This window comes from Phalangium opilio, unplaced genomic scaffold (genome assembly GCF_054372755.1).
Source record: "Phalangium opilio isolate 3A_F unplaced genomic scaffold, DU_Popi_V2 ptg000075l_1, whole genome shotgun sequence".
Lineage (NCBI taxonomy): Eukaryota > Metazoa > Arthropoda > Arachnida > Opiliones > Phalangiidae > Phalangium > Phalangium opilio.
The window spans coordinates 2,386,406-2,412,253 of record NW_028324184.1 but is presented as its reverse complement, the minus strand read 5'-3'; the positions used below and the strand labels follow the sequence as shown (position 1 = coordinate 2,412,253).

At 37.8% G+C, this 25,848-nt stretch overlaps 1 protein-coding gene across 1 annotated transcript; it reads right to left on the bottom strand.

Moving 5' to 3' along the window:
* Nucleotides 1-1,042: 1,042 nt before the first annotated feature.
* LOC149658774 (uncharacterized) lies at nucleotides 1,043-24,236 on the bottom strand. The gene is made up of 7 exons (XM_089844391.1): nucleotides 23,153-24,236; nucleotides 23,004-23,075; nucleotides 20,913-21,044; nucleotides 20,696-20,823; nucleotides 12,430-12,518; nucleotides 11,681-12,334; nucleotides 1,043-2,256 (listed from the first exon to the last, which is right to left on the bottom strand). The coding sequence occupies exons 1-7, from the start codon at nucleotides 23,216-23,218 to the stop codon at nucleotides 1,160-1,162; spliced, it is 2,238 nt and encodes a 745-aa protein (XP_089700517.1). The 5' UTR covers nucleotides 23,219-24,236; the 3' UTR covers nucleotides 1,043-1,159.
* Nucleotides 24,237-25,848: the final 1,612 nt, after the last annotated feature.

The following is a 25,848-nucleotide window of genomic DNA, read 5'->3' as shown; positions in this document are numbered from 1 at the left end:
CTTTAATCGATCCCCAAGTTTTTAGTATGGTTGTATGGGGGGCAAACAGGACTATAAAATAGTCAAAGGACACCCCCGTATCTCTAGTAGAACCAGAGTTATGAGCCTCCAAAGTTGGGTGAATGCTATTCCTGTGGAGGGAGGAGTGTTTGTGAACGTTTTACCAGAAGGGAATTCCCTTCTGGTTTTACTTAATTACTCGGCCGCTGTTTGTCTTAATAGTAGAACCACAGTTATGAGCCTCCAAAGCTGGGTGAATGCTATTCCTATGGAGTTAGGTATGTTTGTGAACACTTTCCTCGATTAATTGGCCCCTATTTACTCGATCCCCAAGATTTTAGTATGGGTGGATGGGGAACTCAATTGGCCAGTGCCTCTCAGCCCCCCTTTTAATCCGGCCCTGAAAACTCCCTCCATTTCTTTGAATTTTGAAATAGGGGAGCGGGATTGAAAGCGTGAAACCCTTATTTATTGTCGACGGATGACGGGTATCCTAAAGGGAGTATTAAACCTTCCATATAAAATAAGGCAATACCATCATCCTCTCTCTCGCTTTAAATATATCAAGCAAAAATAAAACACAATACAAAATGCTTAACCTTACTAGTATAATAAAATGCAATGTTTAAACTTACTATTATAATCCCCATCATTTTAAAATACACGAACGAAAAATATGACCTCACCACAATTCTCTCCCATTCACTCTCCCTTCAATAACGAACGAAACATTTTACACTACCAAAGGCGCTACTCTTGACACTACTACTACTACTACGAGAATGACAACAGGCCAGGTCAAACAAAGACCCACATCGTATATGTTCATCATACGATGTGGATAAAAAGGTTCGGCGTTGCCCGTTAAGATATTTGGTTAGTTCCGGCCGCCATTTTAATATACTGCGGTATATTTATAGCACACAACCATACAGGCTCTATGGTTGTGTGCTTTAAATATACCGCAGTATATTAAAATGGCGGCCGGAACTAACCAAATATCTTAACGGGCAACCCTGTCTATATGAATTACCTAATACAATTGTGAAGAACAGTAATATTTATTCAGAAAATGAAAACATTTTGTAATACAATACATTTATTAAATATTCTTTCCAAGTTTGCTAAGTAGTCTTAACTATAATCCATTTTATTATTCCTAGTGATTTCTACGTTGATGTCGGATTAAATGACTCTTATATGCGCTGCCATAATCACACTGATCACATTTGAAGGGTTTTTCACCACTGTGAGTGCGTTGATGATTGATCAAATCTTTCTTCTGCATGCACGCATACTCACACTGATCACATTTGAAGGGTTTTTCACCACTGTGAATGCGTTGATGCCTGAACAAAACATCTTTCCGTGTGCAAGAGTAATCACACTGATTACATTTGAAAGGTTTTTCACCACTGTGAATGCGTTGATGAGCGATCAAATTATTCTTCTGCGTGTACGCATTGTCACACTGATTACATTTGAAGGGTTTTTCACCACTGTGAATGCGTTGATGTCTGAACAAACCATTCTTCTGCGTGTACGCATTGTCACACTGATTACATTTGAAGGGTTTTTCACTACTGTGAATGCGTTTGTGTATGTTCAAAACATTCTTCCGCGCACTTGCATAGTTACACTGATCACATTTGAAGGGTTTTTCACCACTGTGGATGCGTTCATGTGGGATCAAATCACTCTTCCGCGTACTTGCATAATCACACTGATCACATTTGAAGCGTTTTTCACCACTGTGAATGAGTTGATGTCTGATCAATTTATTCTTCTGCGTGCACGCATATTCACACTGATCGCATTTGAAGGGTTTTTCACCGCTATGAATGCGTTCATGTTTGATCAAATTATCCTTCTGCGTACAGGCATAGTCACACTGACCACATTTGAAGGGTTTTTCACCACTGTGAATGCGCTTGTGTATGATCAAAACATTCTTCCACGTACATGCATAGTCACACTGATCACATTTGAATGGTCTTTCACCACTGTGAATGCGTTGATGAGCGATCAAATTATTCTTCCACGAGTACGCATTGTCACACTGATCACATTTGAAGGGTTTTTCACTACAGTGGATGCGTTCATGTGTGATAAAATCACTCTTCCACGTACTTGCATAATCACACTGATCACATTTGAAGAGTTTTTCTTTGGTATCCTTTCGAATGTCAAGTTCAAGATCCCATTCATATTTAGGTGAATATTTGTATCGAGTTGAACATTTTTTCTTGGATTTTCCTACAGAAAAGAAATAAATTTAAACCTCAAATGATATCATACAACACGCTTCAAAAACATTGTTTGTTCAAAAGCAATTAATAAAACAGGTTATGCTTAGGCTTAGAATGACAGAAAGACAAAGAAATAAGTTCGTGAACAAAAATAATCCATGTCCGAGTCGAAACAGCGGTTTCCAAAACCTAATATACTCGTTGGGAACGTGGAAGATTTTTGAGTTCCTGGTGTTACCACAAGGTGAATAATCTAACACCAAGGACCTAGCTTTCCAGCTTAGGAATGAGGGTATTGTGTGTCAGGTTCTCTCTAACGAACGTCTCATCTCGAATGTTCCTAAAAAATGATATCCCAAGGCTAGGCCTAATGTATCTACTGTAGAGTAAATGGTGGTTGAACACCCAAAGTTTTTCTTTCCTAACATTTTTTCTCGGCGCCAACTAACATCAGCCGCGGAAAGCTGGCTCTCACTAAAAAAATTCCACCCCCCTTAGCACTCCGCACGATACGCCGTTGCCATAAAAAACGTAAACACCGTGGATGAACCCTCCATGCTTGAACTTACTCAGATAAAAAAAATTAGCCCCGCCTGTTTTACTTCACTCTCCACCGCTGTGGAGCGCTGCTTCAAAAGTTCGTTCTCGGTCGTGGCCGATATTTCAGAAATTTTATCTCTCCATTCACGCGAGCTCCGTTGGAAACTTTAAAAAGCTTAACGTCAGAACTTTCAGACACAGAGGCTACGGCAAAAAATCTTACATAGGAACTTGGTGTAATATTATTCTACTTGTGGTGTTACTGATATCAACCCTGCAGCTTGGTGTAATTTGGAAATTAACTAATTGTGACTGTGTATGTCCAAGAATTTATTTACTATAAGAATGCCTAAGTAGCGAGATTTTACGCTTCTACTCTTACGCCGGTGTTAGTGGACAAATAAGCCCCACCCCTTTCATGTCCGTCATTGCTCTGCGCTTTCCTATTGGATCCCGTGGGGATATGTCATACACACGCGATTGACGTATTCCGAATAGAGAAAAAAAACCTCGAGAAAAGTAAACAAAAAATGGAGGCTGCCAGCGGTGCTGAAACGGTACGCGAATGGTTTTTAATTGCCATTAACAAGTTAGTTAAAGGTTTTGAACCTATCTTAATGGATTTTGAATACGTGTCTCTACGTGAAAATCGTTAGTTCTATGATGTTTCTTAATCGAATCAAGTGTACTATACTTATGATTTCGTGAGTTCCAAAAACCAAACCAAGGCTTAACGAAAAGGTAAAAGAGATGGATGGTGGAAAACATAGAGTAAGAGAAAATATTAAGCCCCGCCTCCGTTTCCAGCCTCCCCCACCCATGAGGGGGATTGTCGACTATCACGCGCGCACCGGACGCCTTTTTAGGCATTCTTATAGTAAATAAATTCTTGGTATGTCATAAAGAACAAACAAACAACTTTCTCAAATATATATGTATATATGATTCAAATATCAAACTTCATCCCACATTAGAAATTTGCGTAAAACTGAAGAATACAAACTTTCCCATAATAAACGTATAATAAAATATACATGACAATATGAACAGGCATATTCTGCCATTAAACCTCCGTAGGTGCATGATAACACCTACGAAGTATTGAAAAAACACAAGCATGAATTCAACGGTAAAGTTAAGCTTAGCGACAATTTTGCAGTCTCTCCTGTTTCTGCTGCAACGAACTAGCACTAGAAGTGATGACGAAGTTAAACAAACGAAAGAAGCCATAAAATATTAATCAATTATTGTGCTAAAAATGTCATTCTTAAATAGCGAAGATATCATTACTGATATACCATTTGTTATATTAAATATTGATAATTACAGTTTAAAAGGGTTATATTAAATATTGTCGTGATGGTTTTATAAATAAATAACACAAACATCGTATGACGTCAGGCTTGTTACATTCCACAATTTTATAAAACCATGTAGCCTTTCCGGTGACTATTCCGTAACGGTAGGTTTTTAGTTTTTACAATTTTTCAACGAACGAAAACTTTTCTTAGTGAGTATCTACTGCAGTTGTCAAAAACAGTAATGTGCGAAACGAAAATGAAACCACGTTGCGCAATTAACACATTTTGAAATGGTTCTTTAAAAGTTCTAAAATGCTAAGTATGCTTAAATACAATCCACTTAAATAGTCCATGTGATTATAACGTTGATGTCTGATCAAATTACTCTTCCGCGTGAATTCATAGTCTCACTGATCACATTTGAAGGGGTTTTCACCACTGTGAATGAGTTGATGTCTGATCAAATGAAACTTCTGCTTGCTGCCATAATCACACTGATCACATTTGAAGGGTTTTTCACCACTGTGAATGCGTTGATGTGTGACCAAACTAATCTTCTGATTCAAATATCAAACTTCATCCCACATTAGAAATTTGCGTAAAACTGAATGCAAACTTTCCCATAATAAAGGTCTAATAAAATACACGTGACAATATGAAGAGCAATATTCTGCCATTAAACCTCCGTAGGTGCATGATAACACCTACAAAGTAGTGAAAAAACACAAGCATGAATTCAACGGTAAAGTTAAGCTTAGCGATAATTTTGCAGTCTCCTGTTTCTGCTGAAACCAACTAGCACAAGAAGTGATGACAACGATTAAGTTATAGAAGAAGCAAATTAAGATTCAAAGTGAAAACATATTAATCAATTATTGTGGTAAAAATACAATTCAAATTGAATTTTTAGTTAACAGTGTTAGGGATGCACCGATATATCGGTTACCGATATATCGGCCGATATATCGGCCTATCTTTTTCATATCGGTATCGGCCAATATCGGCTAGGGATGCACCGATATATCGGCCAATATCGGCTTAATGTAAACGTGTATTTCCGGTAGAAACTTGACAAGAAATAAGGTACTCAATGAATATTAATTGAAACAAATAACACAAAATTTATTTATTCCCACAATTTAACATTTCCCTTTAAAAATGCAAGGTTCTCCACAATGTTTGGTTTTAGTCGGTTTCTTAATTTTGTAAGTATTTTTCCAGTTGTACTAAATAATCTTTCGCTTTCAACACTGGATGGAGGTGCCGACAGATATATTTTAGCGAGGCTGGCCAGAATTGGAAAGCGTTCTTTATTCGCGCGCCACCATTCGAAAACACAAACATTATTAGGAACGAGAGGTTCATTGAAATATTTGGCTAATTCATGAACTTCTGGGTTCTGAGGCTCGGGGTCATTTGTGGTCTTTGAAGCGATGTCTTCTAAGAAGCTCCATAAACCGGAAGTTTTCTTCGTCTTCGCCGGCGTAGGTTCGGACAATGGGGCTTCCATATCAGTTTTTTTCTCGTTTTCGACCAATTCCTTCAACCACTCTTTGCCAATGGTAGCACTTTCTTGCCTTCTGAAAACTTTGTCCTTGAACCTCGGATCAAGAATAGTAGCAATCACACAAATTTTGTTTGATTCTAAAGAAACAAATCGCTCGTTGAGTTTTTGCAAAAGTTCAGATTTCATAGTCAGAACGCCGCTAAAGTTGTTATCGTCACTTGACAAAAATTTCGCCAAAGAGTATATCGCTGGAATGTTCACAGAAGCGGTAACGTCTTTCTGAGACACAGTTCTTGTTAATTCTTCGAAAGGTTGCAGTAATTTAACAATTTTTTCGATTAACGACCACTGATATGGACTGAAACATTTAAGCTTGTTTTCGGTGCAGTAGGTTGTCAACGCCTCTTTTTGTTCTAGACATCTTTCTAGCATATAAAAACTGCTGTTCCACCTGGTAGGAACATCTTGAATAAGCGCGTGCTGAACCACTCCCGAATCCGATTGAATTTGTTTTAGGCGGTTACAAGCCAGTTGCGAATGTTTAAAGTGGCCGACTAACTTTCTGCCCATGGCCAATAGGTCAGAAACACTCCTTTGAACTAATACGCCCTTTTGAACTACCAATTGTAAGGAATGCGCCATACAGGGAAGATGGTGGAAAGAGCTATCTTTTACGGCTCGAACTATGTTACTACCATTATCAGTTACAACAGCGTGAATTTTCGTATCTGTGATGTTCCAGTGTGCAAAAATTGAGTTGAACAATTCGCTTATGAATGCAGATGTGTGCTGGCCAGGTGCATGTTTCACCGCCAACACTACATCATTTTTGACAAAATCAGGACCGATGAAATGTGCCGTCAAGCTTATAAAAGCCTCATTGTTGGCGTTTGATGTCCACAAATCGGAAGTACAACTTAGCATGGTTATTTCTTCCAGCAGGTTTCTTACTTTTTGTTCCACTGTTTGCATCAGTTGTGGATGTGCTGTATCTCTAAAATATCGCCGAGATGGCAAGTTATATCGTGGTTCCAAATTGAAATCAACTTCCGAAAGCCGATGTTTTCAACCACAGAAAACGGTTGATAATCTGTGGCAATAAACTCTGAAATTAATTTCGTAATTTCTTTAGCGCGAGGATGATCAGGATCAAACGTTCTTTTTCTTTCAATTGCTTCACTTGGTGTGAGTTGGGAAGAACATGATGCTGCAGCGTGAAGATTTGGTTGCTTACGGTTGGTTACTTACGGTTGGTTACTTGGGCCAACTTTTGAGTTTCTTCTAAAAATTTGGAATGCTCCTCTTTATGGTGTAATTTCAAATGCGAAATCATATTTGAAGTAGTAGCAGATTTTGCAGTCAGTCCGCCTCTGGAAACAAGCTGATCACATGAATTACATTTCGATTTCGATACATCGACAGTTTTCGAAAAATATTTCCATATAGCACTCGCCATAGTGAGAGTTTTCGTAAAGTCTTTTTAAACTAATACATCAATGCGATTCGAAGCAAAAACACGACAAGAAAGAACACACCAGCGAGGGGAATCCAATAGGAAAAGGATAGACAATCTCAGTTTTATTCCGTTGTTTACGACTATGAGAAAGTAATTTCTCTAGTTTCCCACACCTCCCACAAACAATCGAAATCAACACTGAGGCCCTCTAATGCTTTTGGTGTCACTTATGTACTGTTTGAACTTTTCACTTGTGGTCCACAAGTTTGCTTATTACGCTACTTCTTGTTGAACAAAGAAAGGAGCTGCAATTTTACTAAAAACCAAGCAAGGATTGGCCATACCATTTTTAAGTTAGGGGGTTAAGGCTAAAATATGTAGAGGTACCACATTAAACAAAGAGAGGTGACACATATCTCTAATAAAATGAAGTAAAAACGTAAAGGGTCCTAAATAATGCTGATTCTTCTCTTGGAAACTATATTCATGGAGAAATATTATTTTTTTATGGGCCGATAATATCGGCCGATATATCGGCCACGCATTTCCGATATATCGGCCGGCCGATATATCGGCTGTACCCATATCGGTGCATCCCTAAACAGTGTTAACTCTGCCAATCTAATTCCCGGTTGCGGACGATGTTATTACGTGTACCACCCCGAGGTGAAAAGATGACAACGACCTCTGGGTTACCGTCCCACGCTCTAACCAACTGAGCTACCAAGATCTACGACCTCACAGTAATTCAATTAGGCGTTCTTCTTTAATAGCGAAGATATTATTACTGATATACCATTTGTTATATCAAATATTGTTAATTATAGTTAAATAAAGGGTTATACTCAATGTTATATATATTGTGATTGTTGCGTTGATGTCTAATCAAAATATTCTTTTGCGGGCTGACATAATCACACTGATCACATTTGAATGGTCTTTCGCCACTATGAATGCGTCGGTGTTTGATCAAATTATTCTTCAATGTGCTGGAAAATCACACTGATGACATTTGAAGGGTTTGTCACCGCTATGAATACCTTGATGTGCGATTAAAGTACTGTTACGGGTACTAGCATAGTCACACTAATCACACTTTGAATGTATTATCAAAGAAAACGAGTTTAGAAACAGAAATTTATCCATGTGCGAGTCGAAACAGCGGTCTCGAAAAACTTGATCTTGAAAGGTAATAAAAATATGCTTATAAAACACATTCTATATTATTTGTTTGAATGATATCCCACGTGAACCTAGGAGGTGCACAATTCTGACTGTTGAATATATTTGCAGTGATGTCACCGGGTTCGATCAGGGAGGGGGGATGGAAGCTTTCCCCTGATTCGATTAATTAAACTTATAGAATCGTCAGAGTCACTATTTAGAGACAACGTACAGTCTGCTTTATGCCTTTAAATGTTTAGCTCGTGTGCATTTTACTTTCAATCCAGCCCGAACCGTTAAATCTTAGCAGAGACAATTGTAATTAAACAATAATGTGCATTGCACATTACATTATCTAAGGAAACTTTGTTAAACTGCCCGATGTGTACCTATGGAGGACTTATCATCGCTATGAATGTGTTTATGTGCAATCAAACTACTCTTCTGAGTGCATCCAAAGTCACATTGATCACATTTGAAGGTTTTTTCGCCACCGTGAATGCGTTGATGACAGATCAAATGCTTCTTCATTGTGCTGTCATAGTCACACTGATCACATTTGAAGGGTTTTTCGTCACTGTGAATACGATTGTGATTGCGTTTGTGTATGATCAAATTACTCATACGATTACTACCCTAGTCGCACTGATCACATTTGAAGGGTTTTTCACCACTTTGATCGCGTTGATGTATTATTAAACTACTCTTGTGCGTGGTGGCATAATCAGACTGATCACATTTGAAGGGTTCTTAACCACGGTGAATGCGCGAGCAGGCATATTCACATTGATCACACTTGGGTTTTTCACCGCTGTGAATGCGTCGATGCATGATCAAACGTTTCTTCATTGTGCTGGCATAATCACTGATCACATTTGAAGGGTTTTTCACCATGGTGAATGTGCAGATGGACGTTCAAAAGACAGCTCTGCGAGATGGAATATTCACACTGATCACAGTTGAAGAGTTTTTCTTCGTTACCGTTTCATACGCGACGTTGTAGGCCTCTTTTATATTCAGTTGAATATTTGAGCCCCTTGTACGTTTCTTCTTCAATTTTCCCATAGCAAACATAGAAACCACAAACATCATTTACAATTTATTACCAAAAATACAATAATATTCAATTGAACTTCATGAAAAAGGTAATGCGTACGAAAACGCGGTATTACAGAAAAAAAGGCGTGTTGAAACAGTGTTGTTCATAGGCGTTTCCTGATGAATAAACGAGCATATCAACAAAAAGGGGATGGAGATTAACTTAAATGGCGAGAAGAAACCTTCGCTCGAAATCTGAAAGGTTGTACTTTTAACTTTCAGCTGATTTTGAGGGAATCAAATGCTAGGTGACGCTGCATTAAGACAAGTTGCCAATTTATTTCGTTCTGGCACCCCCTCTCTATTGTCAAAGTATTTTTGCTCGAAATAAGCACCAGCGATGATAAGAGAAGAGTGAAGACCCTTGGGAAAAAGGGGTATTTTAAGGGTTTGTTTCATTATTCAAAAGGATGAAAGGCCGTTTAGTGCTACAGTTCAAAGTATGTAGAATCTTAAAAATAACATAAAAAGTGTGAACGTTTTGTCCAACACATGTTACAACCACAACGACTGAAAGTGAGCATCGATTAGCGGCTTTTGGCCCAAGATTAGTTTTCATCTAGCGGAATTAGGTTCAAAAGCTTATCATACTGATTTTCCGGCAGGGAGTCCGTGTCTCCCACATTCGAGATTTTTGGAAGAAGAAAAAAATATATTCGGATTTTATTACGCAAAACAGTAGTAACTACTCAGAGCAGTTAAATCATGTTCATGTCTGATCAAAGAACCGTTCTCAGAGCTAGTATAGTCACAATGATCACGTATGAAGCGTTTTTCTGCGGTACCATTTGTTATGTGACGTTCAAGATGACTTTTATATTCAGGAGAATATTTGCAGAGTTGAACGATGCTTCTCGGATTTTCCTTCAGAAAGCAAACAAACTGAAATTTCTCACAATTTGAACCAAACACATTGTACTGTTCAATAGCACTTGATAAAATCGGTCATGCCGAGTACTAAAATGACGCAAAGTTAAAGAAAACAAGTTCGGACAACAAAATTAATACCGCTCCGAAAAGAGACGACTGTCTCCGAAGATTTTACCCGTCAGGAAGTGGAAACTAATGGTTGTTAATTATTAAGAAAATATTATAAGGTTTTAGTCTATTGCAATATAAATATCCTTTTGGAAGGGAAAATAATATGACTGCCGTTATTGAAAGGCGTCAATCTGTCCTCTCTTCTTTTTGTTTCTAGGTGACGGAGTTAAAATGCAAGTAACTGCAATTCGTTAACACGTAACTCCAAATTAACTCACGACTGTGCGGGATACATTTGGCCCTGGCGTTACCCTTATGAACTGAATATGATGTTATGTAAAGTGCAAAATTTTGAAAGAGTCGGATATCATCATAATTTAAGGATATGATGGCCACGTCTGTCACTCAGCGTAAAGCGGTGTGTGTGACAAAATCGTGATTTACTTATTGCAACGATCAAGTCAGAAGAAAACGTCTTGGATAGTTTGCAACGACAATAACATTATTTTGCCGAAAGGCTCTACCCAAATCTCAAGGATGTTTACCTTAACACCATTTTCTCTTTCAAACCCTTGTTTCCCATACAAAGTAATTTTCGATAATTTACAAATTGTATCCATTACATTTTCAATAATAAATCGTTTCATATTTTATTATCAGTAAGACCAAAAGCGGTAAGGCTTCACACGAAAAGTAAGCATCTTGGGCCTAGGCTAGTTACACGAAACGCCTCGTATAGAACCTAACACGCGAAGGACAATTATTCAGTGCCGCGGTTCCTTCGGCACTACCTTAAGAACCGATTGACCACTTGCATAAATTCGAGAACTGCTATAAAGACGGAGCAGGGTCTCAAAAATGTTCTTTAGATGAAATTATTCACAATTTCAAAGACCATTGGGAGTCAAGAACTAAGGTCTTATCAATCTGAACAACGTTTGCTTGGGCTCTTTAAGACACCAAGGATGGCCGGGTACCTGTATTTTTAAAAGGGAATTTTTTCTCGCCCGGTGGTCACGGAGCTCAGGCTCAACCGCTGAATTTAGGTAATCAAGTATTAAGTTTAATATTATTCGCAGGAACAACTTCCCGTTTAAATTGAAAAGAAAAAAAAAACTTATAAAGCTAAAAACGTATTAATTTAAATGAGACAAAATTTTTGGAAACTTTAAAATGTTAAGGTTAGGTTGAAAAATCCCAGGGAAGACAGAAGAAATGAGGGTTAGAAACGATCGGATTAAAAAACCTGTTAGGGGAACCACTGCAAAATTTTGAAACATGCTCTGTTTTTGGTGAGGTTTTCATTGTAATTGGGGCAATTTTGACTATTTTTGAGTTTTATGTTCCAGTCCCGAAAATCGTTGCTAAGCGTAAAATGACTTACCAATTTCCGAACTGGCAGAAGTTGTATTACTTTCGGAATTATTTGACGAGCTTCTTTCGGATGCATCAGAGCTGGACACTGAAGTATTATCTTCAACTTCAATCGGCACTCTTGGTAAATCGCTTGGCAAGTACAGTTTCATAGCTTGATTTTGTCTATTATCAGTTTTTCTTGAATCGGTCAAGTTCATTTTGGATTGGTTATCGTTAAGATTCTTCTCTGGAGCTTCTTCTAGAGAATTGCTTTCCATATTTGCGTCAAGCGACGACAATTCCCAACGTTTTTCAAGACGCAATTTCTTGGATCGAGTTGCTTTACTCTCATTTCCTCTCTTTGTCGAAGAAATTCGTGATTTAGGATAAGAATTGTGAATTTTAAGATTTTTCTCGAGAGGCGAATCTGTCGTTGGGACAGGAGACATTTCCAACTGTCTTTCGCCCTCAAGGTTTGGTAAATAAGGAACACAGTCACTGTATCTTAGTTTAGAAATACATAGTTTCATAATTCGCGTTCCAAGACCCGCATTCGAGGTAGTTTTAGTTATGGTGTTCGCTTTGCCAACCTCCACGTCACAATCAGGTGATTCTCCCTTAATATCTTCTTCAGTCAGCGTGCCTTGGACATTGCAAGCACCTTCAGCTTTTACCAATGAACCTTAATGATTAAAACGAAAAAATAACCCTAATAGTTTTATTAAACTGGAACTACATCAGATTGCGTGTCAGAATTACGATAATGTGACACCATACCTAAACCAAATTGCTCGAGGTCCGTGGCTTCCACTTTAAGCAGACTTTGGTAAATGTTGCTGGGTATCTCAGCTGGTATACTTAGCGAACTACGCAAATAAAAAACGTCAAAACTGATATAGCAACAGTAATAAAAGATTAATACATTTTATCAGAAGGGGATAATAGAAGAAGGATGACACTCAGTATCCTCTTTATGCTTTAGTTATGTAACGTCATTCTTCACAGGCTCACCCTTTTTGTTTGCTCTCCTGCTCATCAAACTTAAGATGGGCATCGCACCGTAAGGTGAATTCTATAACTCTTTGACACTAAATCCCCAGCAAACAACCCACAAACCTCGCCTAGACGTGGGACAAAAATCCATCAGCGCGCTTTGGCAAACAGTTAAGCGCTAATAGAGCAATGATGATGGAACTATTTATCACGTATGTGATTCAGTTTAGTAAACTTGCTCCAAATGTTCTGATGTTGGGAAGAATGACGTTATACTTAGGGCTGTGCGAGCCTCGAATTTTTGGTTTCGAGTCGAGCCTCGAGTATTGAAATTTTCCCTTAACGAGTATCGAGCCGAGTCTCGAGTACTCGAATAGAGTATCGAGTAGTTGGAAAATTTGTTTCTAGTATTTATCGAGTAATTGGGAATTGGTTTTTCAGTATTTCAGCACTTTCTGTTAATTTATCGCTCTAATAATAGACATTTAGTGTAATTTTGATCATCGACAACTACTTAAAGTGTGACAAGCAGTAAAATCAAAAAAACTGAGATTTTGTGCCTAAAAGGTAGAGCAGAAAAGATTATCCAAGAAAATATATACTTTTAGTACATTCAGAATACACTTTATAGTCGCAAAATTGCAAAAACCAAAATAGGCAAAATTTAAAGTCTGACAAATTTCTGGGGGGGGGGGGGGCTCCATTTTAAATAGAGCCCCCCCCCACGCGCCAGCGATTAGAGACATTGGAGATTCTCGTTCCGATTTCCCGCGCTTACTGCCTTGAGCGCGTGACTATAGAGGGCGACAGGGCGTTGACGGGTCACGGGTGCGAAGCGCGCTCAGACTCGAGTGGGCGAAACATAGGCTTTTCCTGAGCTGTGCTAATTAATTAGTTAGCTAATTGAATTTCTAATTAATTAGCAACATTTACTAATTGAAAATGGTAATTGAATTTTAATTACCTTAGTGCTAATTGAGAAGTAATTCTAATTAATTAGTATGAATAGGAAAAGTAATTATCTAATTAAAATTTAATTAGATTTAAGATTAACTAATTAGCCAATTGGATTTTCAATTAATCTTTTAATTTAGTAAAAACTAAAAATCGAGGAATTAACTCTTGATTCATCTATTTGAATATGAAAAACGGCCTTATTATATCGATGAGGAAGCCTTAGTGCTACTCTAAATATTTCAGCTCCTCAAAACATGAGAGAATACTAGTACTAGCAAAAACGGATTTATGGGATAAGAACGTCGGAGTTAACGAATTCACTACTCATCCTCGCATACTTTATTGAGAAACTTCGTCTGCTTATATTTTGACTCCACCCACTATATAGCTACTTCTAGAGATCGAATTTGTGGGTGGAGTCAAAATATAAGCAGACGAAGTTTCTCAATAAAGTATGCGAGGATGGTACTAGAGGCTAAAGCTACGATCCGACGTTCTTATCCCATAAATCCGTTTTTGGTACTAGTAGAAAATTTCGTAAATCATAACTGTCTCATTTCGAAATTTCGACTGTTTTTCCCGGTTTTTCCTACTCGAATTCAAAGCAGTGCCCATGGATTTACTACTCAGAGTCCATTATAGGAACTGTGGCAAGAAAATGAAGAAATGAGACAAATTTTAACATGACGGAAGGCTCGAAGCCTGTCTCATTGTTCGAGAATAATTCACGGCTTCCGTACCCGTTTTTCAATGGCATTAAAACATTAAACTTTGCATTACCAAAGTACTAAATCCATGGGCACTTTTAAACTTTTATCTTTACTTATGGTTTCTTTTTTTCCTTAATTAGACAAGTAATTAATTAGAAATTAGTAATTCTAATTAATTAGTTTGATAAATAAATTTCTAATTTCTAATTGAATTTAATTGGTTTCTATGTCTAATTGCTAACTGGCTAATTAATTAGTTCATAAATATTTACCTAATTGCTAATTATAATTCAATTAGTAGTCAGCTAATTAGCACAGCTCTGCGCGGCGGCTTTTCTACGCGCCAGAAATAGTTTTAAGCCACGCCCCTAAATTGAAAATTTGAATTTCACCGGGAATTTTTGGTGTAAAAACGGTGTTTTGTAATTCTTATTGTGAAAAAACGACTGAATATTTTTAAGTGAAATTTTGTATGAGCACGTTTTACATCATTCCTCACCCAAAAAAATAGGTTTCAATTAAATTTAATTTTCTGCACCTCCCCCTTTAAAACAATTCCCAGACACCATTAGTCTTCTTCCCTTTAAATTTAACAAACTAATTCCTCATCAATATCTTCTTGACTTTAGTCACTAGCCATTGTTATACTTCGCGCAAAGTCCCAAACGAAAATTACTAAGCTGAACTTAAAAAAAAAATTATAAATTAATAAAATAAAAATATAATTACAATAGTCAACGCTATTATTAACCGTATTTTATTACTTTTACTTCCACTATTGAACCAGCTAGGAGCAACTACCCTACTACGTTACACTGCTCTTATGATCTAAACTGCCCAATAGACACTAAACTCGCGTCTGTTAACCAATAAGTGTGACTTTCTAGTAGATTTTTATAGCTACTACCAGAAGCCGATTAGGCTTTACACATGAAGTACGTAATATGTGCCTGGGGGAGCTACACGATATTCTCTAAGCTCCTAGGAAAGAACCTTCCCTTACGCGGAGGGAAATAGTTCAGTAACGCGGCTCCTTCGGATCCATCCGATCCTTCCGCCTAAAGAACCGATTTACCACGTACCTAAATTCGAAAACTACTATAAAGATTGAGTAGGGTGTCTAAAATATTCTTTAGATGAAACTATTCACAATACCAAAGATTATTTGGGAGTAGAGTCCGACGCCGCGAAAAAGTTGTCGGCGGCGGCGTTTGTACAGTTTAGACATATTGGCGGCGGCGCGCCGCCGGCGCGCCGTTCTATTAACCGGCGGCGGCGTTGCATACAATTTTATTGGCGGCGGCGGCGTTAGAGGCGTGTAAGTTCAGAACGAGTGATTAATGTCGTATGTACTTCTCAGTTGTGAAGTGGCGTTGTTCACAAGATTAGTCCATGTTCACAACCGTGTTCGATATTTAGATTTCAAGCTTAAGTCTGTAAGTTTTCGGCCTTTAAGAATTTCATATTAGTGTCTTTTAGCCCCTTATACAAAATTTAAATGTATTTACGAATATATAATATTTTTGAAAAAAATAACTTTATTGACTAGTAATTTCCACTTTTTCCAAAAATGACTTGACAAAATTATTATCACAAATTATCACAATCTTCGTGGTAATGCTCATTGCTCTTTTGAAAACTCTTTAATCTCATTGTAGTTATCGTGGATAAAAAGAATTTTATGAGCTTTTGATGGATTAATATTGCTCCTTTTGGCATTGACTAAACACCCTGCCTGAGAAAAAGCTCTCTCTGAGGGTGCACTGGTAGCTGGAATGCAAAGTAAATACCGAGCTAGTTTTGCCAAGGTGGGAAATATAACCATATGTTCTTTCCACCATTCGTTTGGGTCTTCAACGTCTTCTAATGTTTCTAAATATTTTTTAATTTCATTGTCAATATTGTTAACTGCTCTAAGCTGGATGTGTTTTTTAATGAGGCCACTTCGAGTTCTTTTCCATGAAACGTCTTGCTCTTTCTTTGCGGTGAAAGCAGCGCCAGCTTGACCCTTTAAGTTTATTTAAAACAATTCAAGAATATAAATACGTTTTAATAAATTAAAACAAAAAATACGTCTGTTAAATTGATGAGCGGTGTGTTTAGCATTAGTCCTCTTTCCCTCGATGTATCTGGTTCTAATTCTGAAGTGCTACATATGCACTTGTACTTCAACAGCATTCTTTTTAAAAATTGAGCTTTTGTTTCTTCCTTGTCTTCTAGTATTTTTGAAATCTGTGACAAGTTTATCAATCCTGGGTCCAACAAACTAGCGCAAATATTCTCGTCACTCAATGGAATTCTCTTTTCTAAATATTTAAGTAAAGTTTTGCTAGCTTGTATGACCAAAGGTGAGGAGGCCATGTCTTCCTCGTTTTGAATCAACCTGAAATAAATGTGCCTTTTCAGTTTTTCAGAATGAGAGAATATCAAAAATTGAGGCATTTTACTTAGTTTCAATTTCACTTTTGAAAAGCAGTACCATATTTAGGGTAGGGTATTTACTACCACTCAAAACCTCTGTAGCCTTTCGAAAAAGTTCTAACAACTTTAGCAATTCTTTCGCCATTTCCAAATTTTCGCCATTCATTATCAAGTCGTATCTTTCTTCTTTTTCAAGAAATCTTTTGAAAATGTCTTAAGAGAAACATTATACTTTTAATATATTAATAGAAATAGCGAAAATTTTGGATATGTCAAAATATGCACCTGCATTTTCCACAAAACTAGCTACCATAGTTAATATTGAATTCCATCGCGTACTGACATCTCGTTTTAAAGAGTGAAATTCCGTAGAATTACACTCAGCAGCCGGAGGCGTTGAAGTTGAACTACACTCAGTTTCGGTATTGTTTCCATTTCCACTAGAAAATGTCATTAACTCCGCATTCAGCTCCTCTTCTGTTCAGTTAAAAACCAAGTTCGTTCAATTTTGTTAAATTAAATGTAGATTTATTTATTATTTATTAAATAGAGATCACCTATGTTTTCATGTTTTTCAAGCAGTTCAAGCATTTTGACACTGATGGCAGCTTGAGATTCAGCCTTAAGGTGGTCTTGCTTGTAGATGAGCTTCGTATGAGTATCTCTCATTTTCTTCAAAAGATCATTTATTTTGTTTCTTAATCGAGCAAATTCGGGATCTTTTTCTTTTTTTGGGTCCCTCGACTTCAGTAGATCCACCGTGACTAAGTTATGGAGCCCGTGAGCAACACAGGGGAGCCTTGTTAGTTGTAGAAGTCGACACGCTTTAACAACATTGCTTCCGCAATCTGTTACTGCAATCAATGTCTTGTTATCAAGATCATAAAACTTTACAAGTTCCTGAAAGTTTTTCTTAATCTCCTCTCCTGTGTGAGGATGGGGAAAATGCGAGGTCCCTAAAGAGATAGACTTGTTTTTCCAACTTTGCTGATCAATCCAATGAAGTGTATAGGTAATATAGGAGATCCTTTTGTAATTGTCTGTCCAGCAATCAAATGTAATTGCCAGGACGTCTGGAGTATGCTTGAGGATATTCTTTACAATGTTCATAGTATACTGGTACATGTCATTCAAACCAGATTGGGCCAAAGTTCTGTCACTTGGCATGCTTTCATCCTGTTGTATAATGCCATAAAATCTACAGAACTCCTGCATCGCGTCAGTTGATACTTTATTGAAGGGAATTAAATCCCTTGAAAACCACGTGGTGATCTGTCGAATTAATTCAAATTTTTTGTTCGACTTAGACTTGCACTGAGATTGAGATGACTGTGTGGACTTCCCGAAAAAGGCAGTTATTTTATCGAATTTCTTATTTTCGTTAACCATGGCTATTTCAATATTATGATTGTCCTTGAGGTGCCTTATAAGATTTCCAGTACTGCTATTTCCATATCTAAGATAATACATTAAAAAGTGCAGAAATTTGTTTAATGTTTAGAACTTAAAAAGTTAAGATTATACATTTCGTGCTTTTCACAGTATACATTAAAACTCAATATCAGAAAATAGAGTAAAAACCTTGTAATCTTGCTTTCGCTGAGACACTTCATACAGTACACATTATTGGCATCAACACTTTCAAAAACATTGTTATTGTCACGTTGAAGTTCACCAAAATAAAACCACGCCTGACTACAATTCGAGGCGTTCCTTTTCCTATTAAGGGAAATTCTAAATTTACGTCCATTTTCAAGTTCTTTAACAAAACAATCCGTATTATCAGTCATGATTTCCAAATTTCCATTCAACGCCGGTCAACGCGTCTGTACACACAAACTAAAACTAGTTACTAGAATCGTCTGCTTCATAGTCTGATCCAGCGCGTTGGGCGGAAGACGAAACTCCGGGACGGACCGGGAGTGCTCAGTACGGGACAAAAGTATAGTTTTATTCCAGGCTCAAAGCCTGAAAGCAATCGAAGTTTAAACCATGGAGCATGTGATTGTAGATAGACGAGAGGAGAAGCCCTAGGTTTGAGAGTTAACAAGTCGACAGTCGGCAAGACGGGGTTGGCACGTCGGCGTACGCCGGTGATATTTCGGCGTCGCGGCGGGGCGGCGCGCTGTTTAAAAGTACGTACGGCGGCGGCGGGGTTAAAAACTAGAAATGTGGCGGCGCGCCGGCGTACTATCGGCGGCGTCGGACTCTATTTGGGAGTAAGGCGTTAAAATGTTATAAAACTGGGTAGCTTTTTCTTGGACTATTCAAGACGCCGTGCATCTGTTTTTTAACGAGGTATTTTTTCTGTTGTTGCCGTTACGGCAAGCCCGGCCGCCGGCGACTCGAGATGCGCCACTCGGCCTCAGCCGCTGATATCTAGCCAAGGCTTAGTGTAGTTTTCGTGTCTAATTTTATTCACAGAGCTATTTTTCTGTTGAAATTAGGGTACTACTATAAACATAGAGTAGTGTCTGAAATATTCTTTAGTTAAAACTATTCACAATACGAAAGATTATTTGGGAGTAAGGCACGAAGATCTTATCAATCTGGGTAGCTTTTTCTTGGATTTTTAAGACGCCGTGTATCTGTTTTTTACGAGGAATGTTTTCTATTCCCGCGGCTACGGCGAGCTCAGCCGCCGGCGGCTCGGAAATCGGGATACCGCTGATACCTAGCCAAGGCTTAATTTAGGGTAGTTTTCGAGTCTACTATTATTCGCAGAGCTATTTTTCTGTTGAAATTAAAAAAATCTTATAATATTTAGTTGAAGACTTAATTAAATGACTCAAAATTTTCGAAACTTGAGCTTTAAAACGTTGAATATAATATAACGACTAACGAACGATTACGGTATTTTGCCTTCCGAGTTTTCCGGTTATGTCGACGGCGAGGTCGGGTCGAGGTCCCATGCAAGAAAATAGTAATAACCGTCGCCGATTGGTCTGGCATTAAAGCGGTTATCTACGGTTAGGGGCTAATGATTGGTTAAAAAAATTTTTTTTTCGTCTGCTTAGTTTTACTTCGGGAATGTCATGAAATCCATGGCCAAAGCTATGGAAAAATGGGACTTACGTACTTAATGTGTGAAGCATAATCCGCTTTTGCTACTACATCCTATTTTCAGAGTTAAAGGCCTTCCAAAAGCAGGTTCGAGCATTGGTTTGATACTCGAAACTTTTTCGAGTCTCAGAAAATCTCTTATAGAGTATCAAGTCGAGTACTCGGCTCGATACTCGATCGAGTACTCGCACAGCACTAGTTACACTTACCCCGCTTTATGGTATACTTCTCTCGAAGAGAAGTATTATATACTTCTGATTTTATTCACGATTATCATGGCAAGGCTTAACGAATCAAGTTTTATGGACGCGAATTAGTCAGTCAAATAAAAAATTGTACTTGAGCTTGAACTTAACCATAGCCGAGACTTGGCTATGGTTTAGTTTAAACAAATGACACAAGATGCTCCCATGGACGAGAGGTAGAGATGACTGGCCCGCCAAGCTTAGCAAAGGCTAGTTTTAGATAGGACTGTTCACGAGCCGAGCTGGGTCTTGGCTCGGCTCTAGCTCGGTTAACATATATATGTTTAACAAAAATTGCTACTACCAACATAAGACTAGAGAACGACTCTAAATGCTATCCCATGTCGTCGGTTAAGTGTGACGGTGCTGACGGTTAGAGGCGAGAGAGAGAGCAAATTTTCCCGCTCTATTTCTTGTAAAAATACAACGGAACGCTATTGGTGGAAAGAAGGACTAAAAAGAAAGCACTATTTCAGTGACTAAGCTCGCGAGTCAAAGTGGCTCGATGCCTATCGGCTCGGCTCGACCTTAAAAAAGCTCGCTCGTTAATTAAACAAGCCTCCAAAGTGTTTTGTTGGCTCGAGCTCGTGAACAGTCCTAGTTTTAGATCCGCCCTCGTGGAGAAGTTCTCATTGGTTTTTTTGCTTTAAATACCTTTGTATTTGTTCTTCCGTTTGTTGATTTATCAGAACAGGATGAGATAATTCCTGTTCATTCAGTCCTAAATCATTTTCAACAGGTTCTAATTTCACACATTCAATGTTGGCTCTTTCACTTTCCTCCTAAGTTATAAACAAATAACAATAATTGAACTAATACTTTTAACCTGATTCTCTTTCACATCGACATGAAAATGAAGAATGTCACAAACCATCAGGTCCTTGATTTTACTTTCCAACTCATTAATGACCCCATTGAGCCTTTCAATTTCATCCAGTTTCTCATTTATCGTAAACAAAGTTCTCATTCTCTCTTTTTTCACGTTTGATATTAAACCATTACACTGAAAAAATAGGCTGCATTACAAAATAGGACTTCCTTCTACGCAGAATGTCTTTTAAAGTGCCCAGAAAGAAAACAACAATGACGTGAACTAAGGGGGGATCAGAAGGGGTTTTTTCGTCAAGGGCGCCAACAGAGGGCGCGATAGCTTTGCAAGAACTATAAGCAAGGCTTCAGTTGGTGTGTGTAGGCATAGAGCTCCACAAGGCTCTTGTGGTGCCCTTTAAAGGGGCTGGCCGGAGCTGTTGGGGTGAGGGGGGGGGGTCAAACTAATGGTTAGCATATTGCTTACCCACCCACCGCGCAGTCGCGCCGCCAGCAGTAGGCACGGGTAGGCACGTGCCTACGTTGGAAAATTTGGCCTACTTGAGGGGCCTCCAAATTTTTAAAAACGTGCCTATAGAGGCCTTCAAATAAAATTTTATTTCTTACTTTAACAGCGTTTAATTACTTTATGTACTTTCATAGTTTATATTTCAATCTGTAAAAATCTAACACAACATCTCACACCTATTCGCTAAACTATGCTTTTGTAATGTACAAGAGAGCATTTTCAAAACCCGTTTTCTTTATATTCTAAAGAACAAGATCCCCCCGCTAAAGTGTTGACCGTTGACCCCCAGGTTACACCTCTCTTGTATAGAAACTAGAAAGGACACGAGTTGGAAATTCCCCTCCCAACCTAAAAACGGTAGGCGCATGCGTCGGCGAGAGGAATAAAATTTTCCAACTCTAAAGTCTAAACACACCAAGATTACACTAGAGTAACTTTTTAGGTGCTTCACGGAAACGAAAGATAATCCCTGATAAGAGACTTCAAGACAGTGTAATTATTGACTAAATTTATAAGAAGGGTCGCAAGGACACGGTTGCCAAAAACTTCGTACTCTTAATAATCACACAAAAAAAGGAAATACTGAAATCTAGTCGTTAAATCTGGAGATATTCCTCAAAATCCTGAAATACATTAAAAAATTAAGCATGATAAATTTTCAAAACAAAAGGGAGGGGGGCCTGTAGATCATGCTGTGCCTACGCGAGAAATAATCCTGGCGGCGCTACTGCCACCGCGACGGTGGCGCCATTCCTTATGACGAAAGAGCTGGGTGTTTTCCCCCTGAACTAAGGGCGGACTTCACCCCAACAGCGCCGGTTAGCCCCTTTAATATGGTCGAGGGATGTGTTTCTCCTATGGTGATAGGCTTATGGTTTTTCTAATCACCCACAAATAAACATTGGTTTACTTAAGGTGTTTCTATTGCGATTTATACTTTAAAGCAAATTTCAGCTCCTGTGGCTCTCCTAGCACGCTGATTGACCTTCTACACAGCAATTTTATGTAGCCAAAGGCAGGAACCAATCAGAAATCGTCCTCAAGGGCCAGGGTTGTTGATTTTTTTTTTATTAAAATTGGATTTTTTTTTTATTTTTATTGAACTACTAGTTAGTAAATTACTAACATGAAAACATTAGAGTCAAAATTAACCAAAAGTAAAATACTTCTGAATTTGTATGTTTGGGGTTTTTATATTTATTTTTTATATTTATTTTCTTGTTATTTATGTGCTTATTAAATAGATAACGATTTTCCCCGTTTCCTTCCGCGCTCCTCATGTGTTTCGTTCTCGTTCGGTAGCTATCGCCATCTATGTTATGTTTGACTGGAACGTTTAGGCCAGAATATTAGAATTACAGCATTTATACGGTTATAATTTTATCACTGTTTAGAGTATCATTAGGGTAAGTTATAGAGGGGTTATTCACTCATTAGGGTAGGGTATAGAGGGGCTATTCACTCGTACGATGTGGCTACTATTACGAGCCCTTGGGCCGTCTTGTTTTATACTAAACCACAATCACAGCAAAGAGGGTCACAGCTGAGACTCTCTTTAAAGGGATACTAGATTGGATGGCTCATGCTGTACTGGCCAAAATGCAGCCTGTAGGCTTTGAAACTCACCTTGGCTTTTAGTTGCTTTATTTGATCATCTTTGCTTAAGTGATCACAGTTGCAATCATTCTCCTCCATTTCCTATAAACAAAGTCCAGTTTTTTTAAAATTTCAAATTTCTGTGCAAACCACGGATAGTCCAATAATTTCTCAAGTACCTCTTTAAGCGCCACCCTTTGAAGACTTATTAAACTCATTTCGGAAATGTCTGACTCTAAAGACATAACTTTTCAAACCAGAGCTATTTTATCGAAAACAAACAACAAATCCTTTACAAAAATCAATCCTCCTGTGTTGCCAAAAAAATTGAGAGAGAAGATAGAAAGGCTACAAGTTACAGAATAATAAAATTTAATCCGAAAATTCAAAACCTCTTTAGGTTAGACGTTTGGAGTTGGGACCAATTTCGGTTTAAATTGTGTAGCAGTCATGGTAGCAGACGATGGTATAAGTAAGGGAGCACAGCAGTGCAGTACGCCCGCAACGAGGCGGACGCTACTAATTTGCATAAGTTTCCAGCAAACCAATTTTTTTGCATAGGGCCGCCATTTTCAAAGGTTTGCTTCCAAAATACTAATTTGCATAAATTCTCCAAACTTTTTCTTGCATAAAGCCAGTATTTTCAATAGTTTGCCGCCAATATACTAATTTGCATAAATTCTCCAAACTTTTTCTTGCATAAAGCCAGTATTTTCAATAGTTTGCCGCCAATATACTAATTTGCATAAAATTCTCCAGCTAACCTCCCCATGCATAATGCCGCTAATTTCAAAAGTTTGCCACAAGAATACTAATTTGCCTAAAGCTACAGAAAACTCGATGAAACTCATGGGTTTTACAAGGAAACCTATTAAGTTATTTACGCTCATAATTTAGGGAATAGTTTTAAACCATAATATCAAGGGTTTCACAGGTTTCAAACCAAATTTGTATTTTGCATAAAAAGTATAAAACAAGCAAACTCGATGAAACTCATGGTTTTTTCAAGGAAACCTACTAAGTAATTTACGCTCAAAATTTTATACCATAATATCAAGGGTTTCACAGGTTTCAAACCAAATTTGTATTTTGCATAAATATTATATAACATGCAAACTCGATGAAACTCATGGTTTCTTCAAGGAAACCTATTGAGTTATTTACGCTCATAATGTAGCGATTAATTTTACACCATAATATTAAGGGTTTCACAGGTTTCAAACCAAATTTGAATTTTGCATAAAAAATATGAAACATGCAAACTCGACTAAACCAGGGATAGATAGACTTTTTTAAGACGGAATTCCCAACGGTTAATATTTACTTCAGTCCGACTCATAGACGAGTACATAGCCCCTTCCTTCAACACGTAACCAAAAAATTAAATTTTCTTATTGGCTCACTAAAACTACGTATTGGTGACGTTGCTGACAAGGAGGGCCAATAATACGTAATTCCTGTTTACATCTGTCGCTATGACTACGACCCCTCTTGCGTTGTACCAGAGCCCACTCGATCCGCGCTCCCGGACGCTGCGCTGCTCGCGCTATATAGCGCGAGCAGCTTACGTCGTGATGCGCGTGATCGAGTGGGCTATGGTTGTACAGAAAAGCATCTTTACAGGGGTTCAAAATGAAGCTGTCTAAAAGCAAGGGCACGGAAATTATTCGGGAATTGTTTTTAATAGCAATTAAGAGGTAGGGAATTTATTGCCGGTGTTTTGGATTTGGAGTACATCTGTAAAGGGTGAAAAGTGTTCGCTAATTCTTTCTAAAGCCAATCATGTCTACTATCCTCATAATTTTGTAAGCGAATTTGATGAAGTTAACCAAGGCTTAGTGAATGGCCAGGAGTTTTGTGAGCTTAGTGTTTTGTTAAAACCTGTTCGTGTTGTAATATCTATGAAGGCTTTTAAAGCATCACTACAACTTCATCAAAGAGAAATAAATCGTATTTCAAAATGTGTTTTGATTTCAAGCCCTATGTCTTGTGTTACTTCCATTTTTAAACAATGTTCTTTCAAAAATTACAATCGGAGCCCAATCCAGACGACGTTTATTTGACCCGGATATACATACAACGCCATAATGAAAATAAGACCCGCCTCTTCTTTCATACCCCCCCCGTCACGGGTAAGGGGGTCGTGGACTAGGACGCGCACCCGAATAACCCTGTTACCCATTCCGTCTTAAAAAAGTCTATCTATCCCTGACTAAACTCATGGTTTTTTCAAGGAAACCCATGGAGTTATTTACCCTCATAATTTAGCGATTAATTTTACACCGTAATATCAAGGGTTTCACAGGTTTCAAACCAAATTTGTATTTTGCATAAAAAGTATAAAACATGCAAACTCGACGAAACTCATGGTTTTTTCAAGGAAACTCATAGAGTTATTTACCCTCATAATTTAGAGAATAGTTTTAAACTATTATATCAAGGGTTTCACAGGTTTCAAACCAAATTTGTATTTTGCATAAATATTATATTACATGCAAACTTGATGAAACTCGTGGTTTTTTCAAGGAAACCTAATAAGTTACTTACGTTCATAATTTAGCGATTAATTTTATACCATAATATCAAGGGTTTCATAGGTTTCAAACCAAATTTGTATTTTGCATAAAAGTATAAAACAAGCAAACTCGATGAAACTCATGGTTTTTTCAAGGAAACCTAATAAGTTATTTACGTTCATAATTTAGCGACTACTTTTATACCATAATATCAAAGGTTTCACAGGTTTCAAACCAAATTTGTATTTTGCATAAATTTGATATTTAAAGCAAACTTGATGAAACTCACGATTTTTTCAAGGAAACCTATTAAGTTAGTTACAACGTTAATTTAAAATTTCCATTTTGAATTTATATAA

Bases quoted from the DNA above. Each gene is read 5' to 3' on its own strand.
- LOC149658774 (XM_089844391.1), bottom strand. From the start codon at position 23,218: ATGTCTTTAGAGTCAGACATTTCCGAAATGAGTTTAATAAGTCTTCAA. The intron at 12,519-20,695 runs GTATTTAAAGCA...TTATTTGCGTAG, and splicing joins ACGGAAGAACAAATACAAAG to TTCGCTAAGTATACCAGCTG. The intron at 12,335-12,429 runs GTATGGTGTCAC...TTAATCATTAAG, and splicing joins CCTCGAGCAATTTGGTTTAG to GTTCATTGGTAAAAGCTGAA.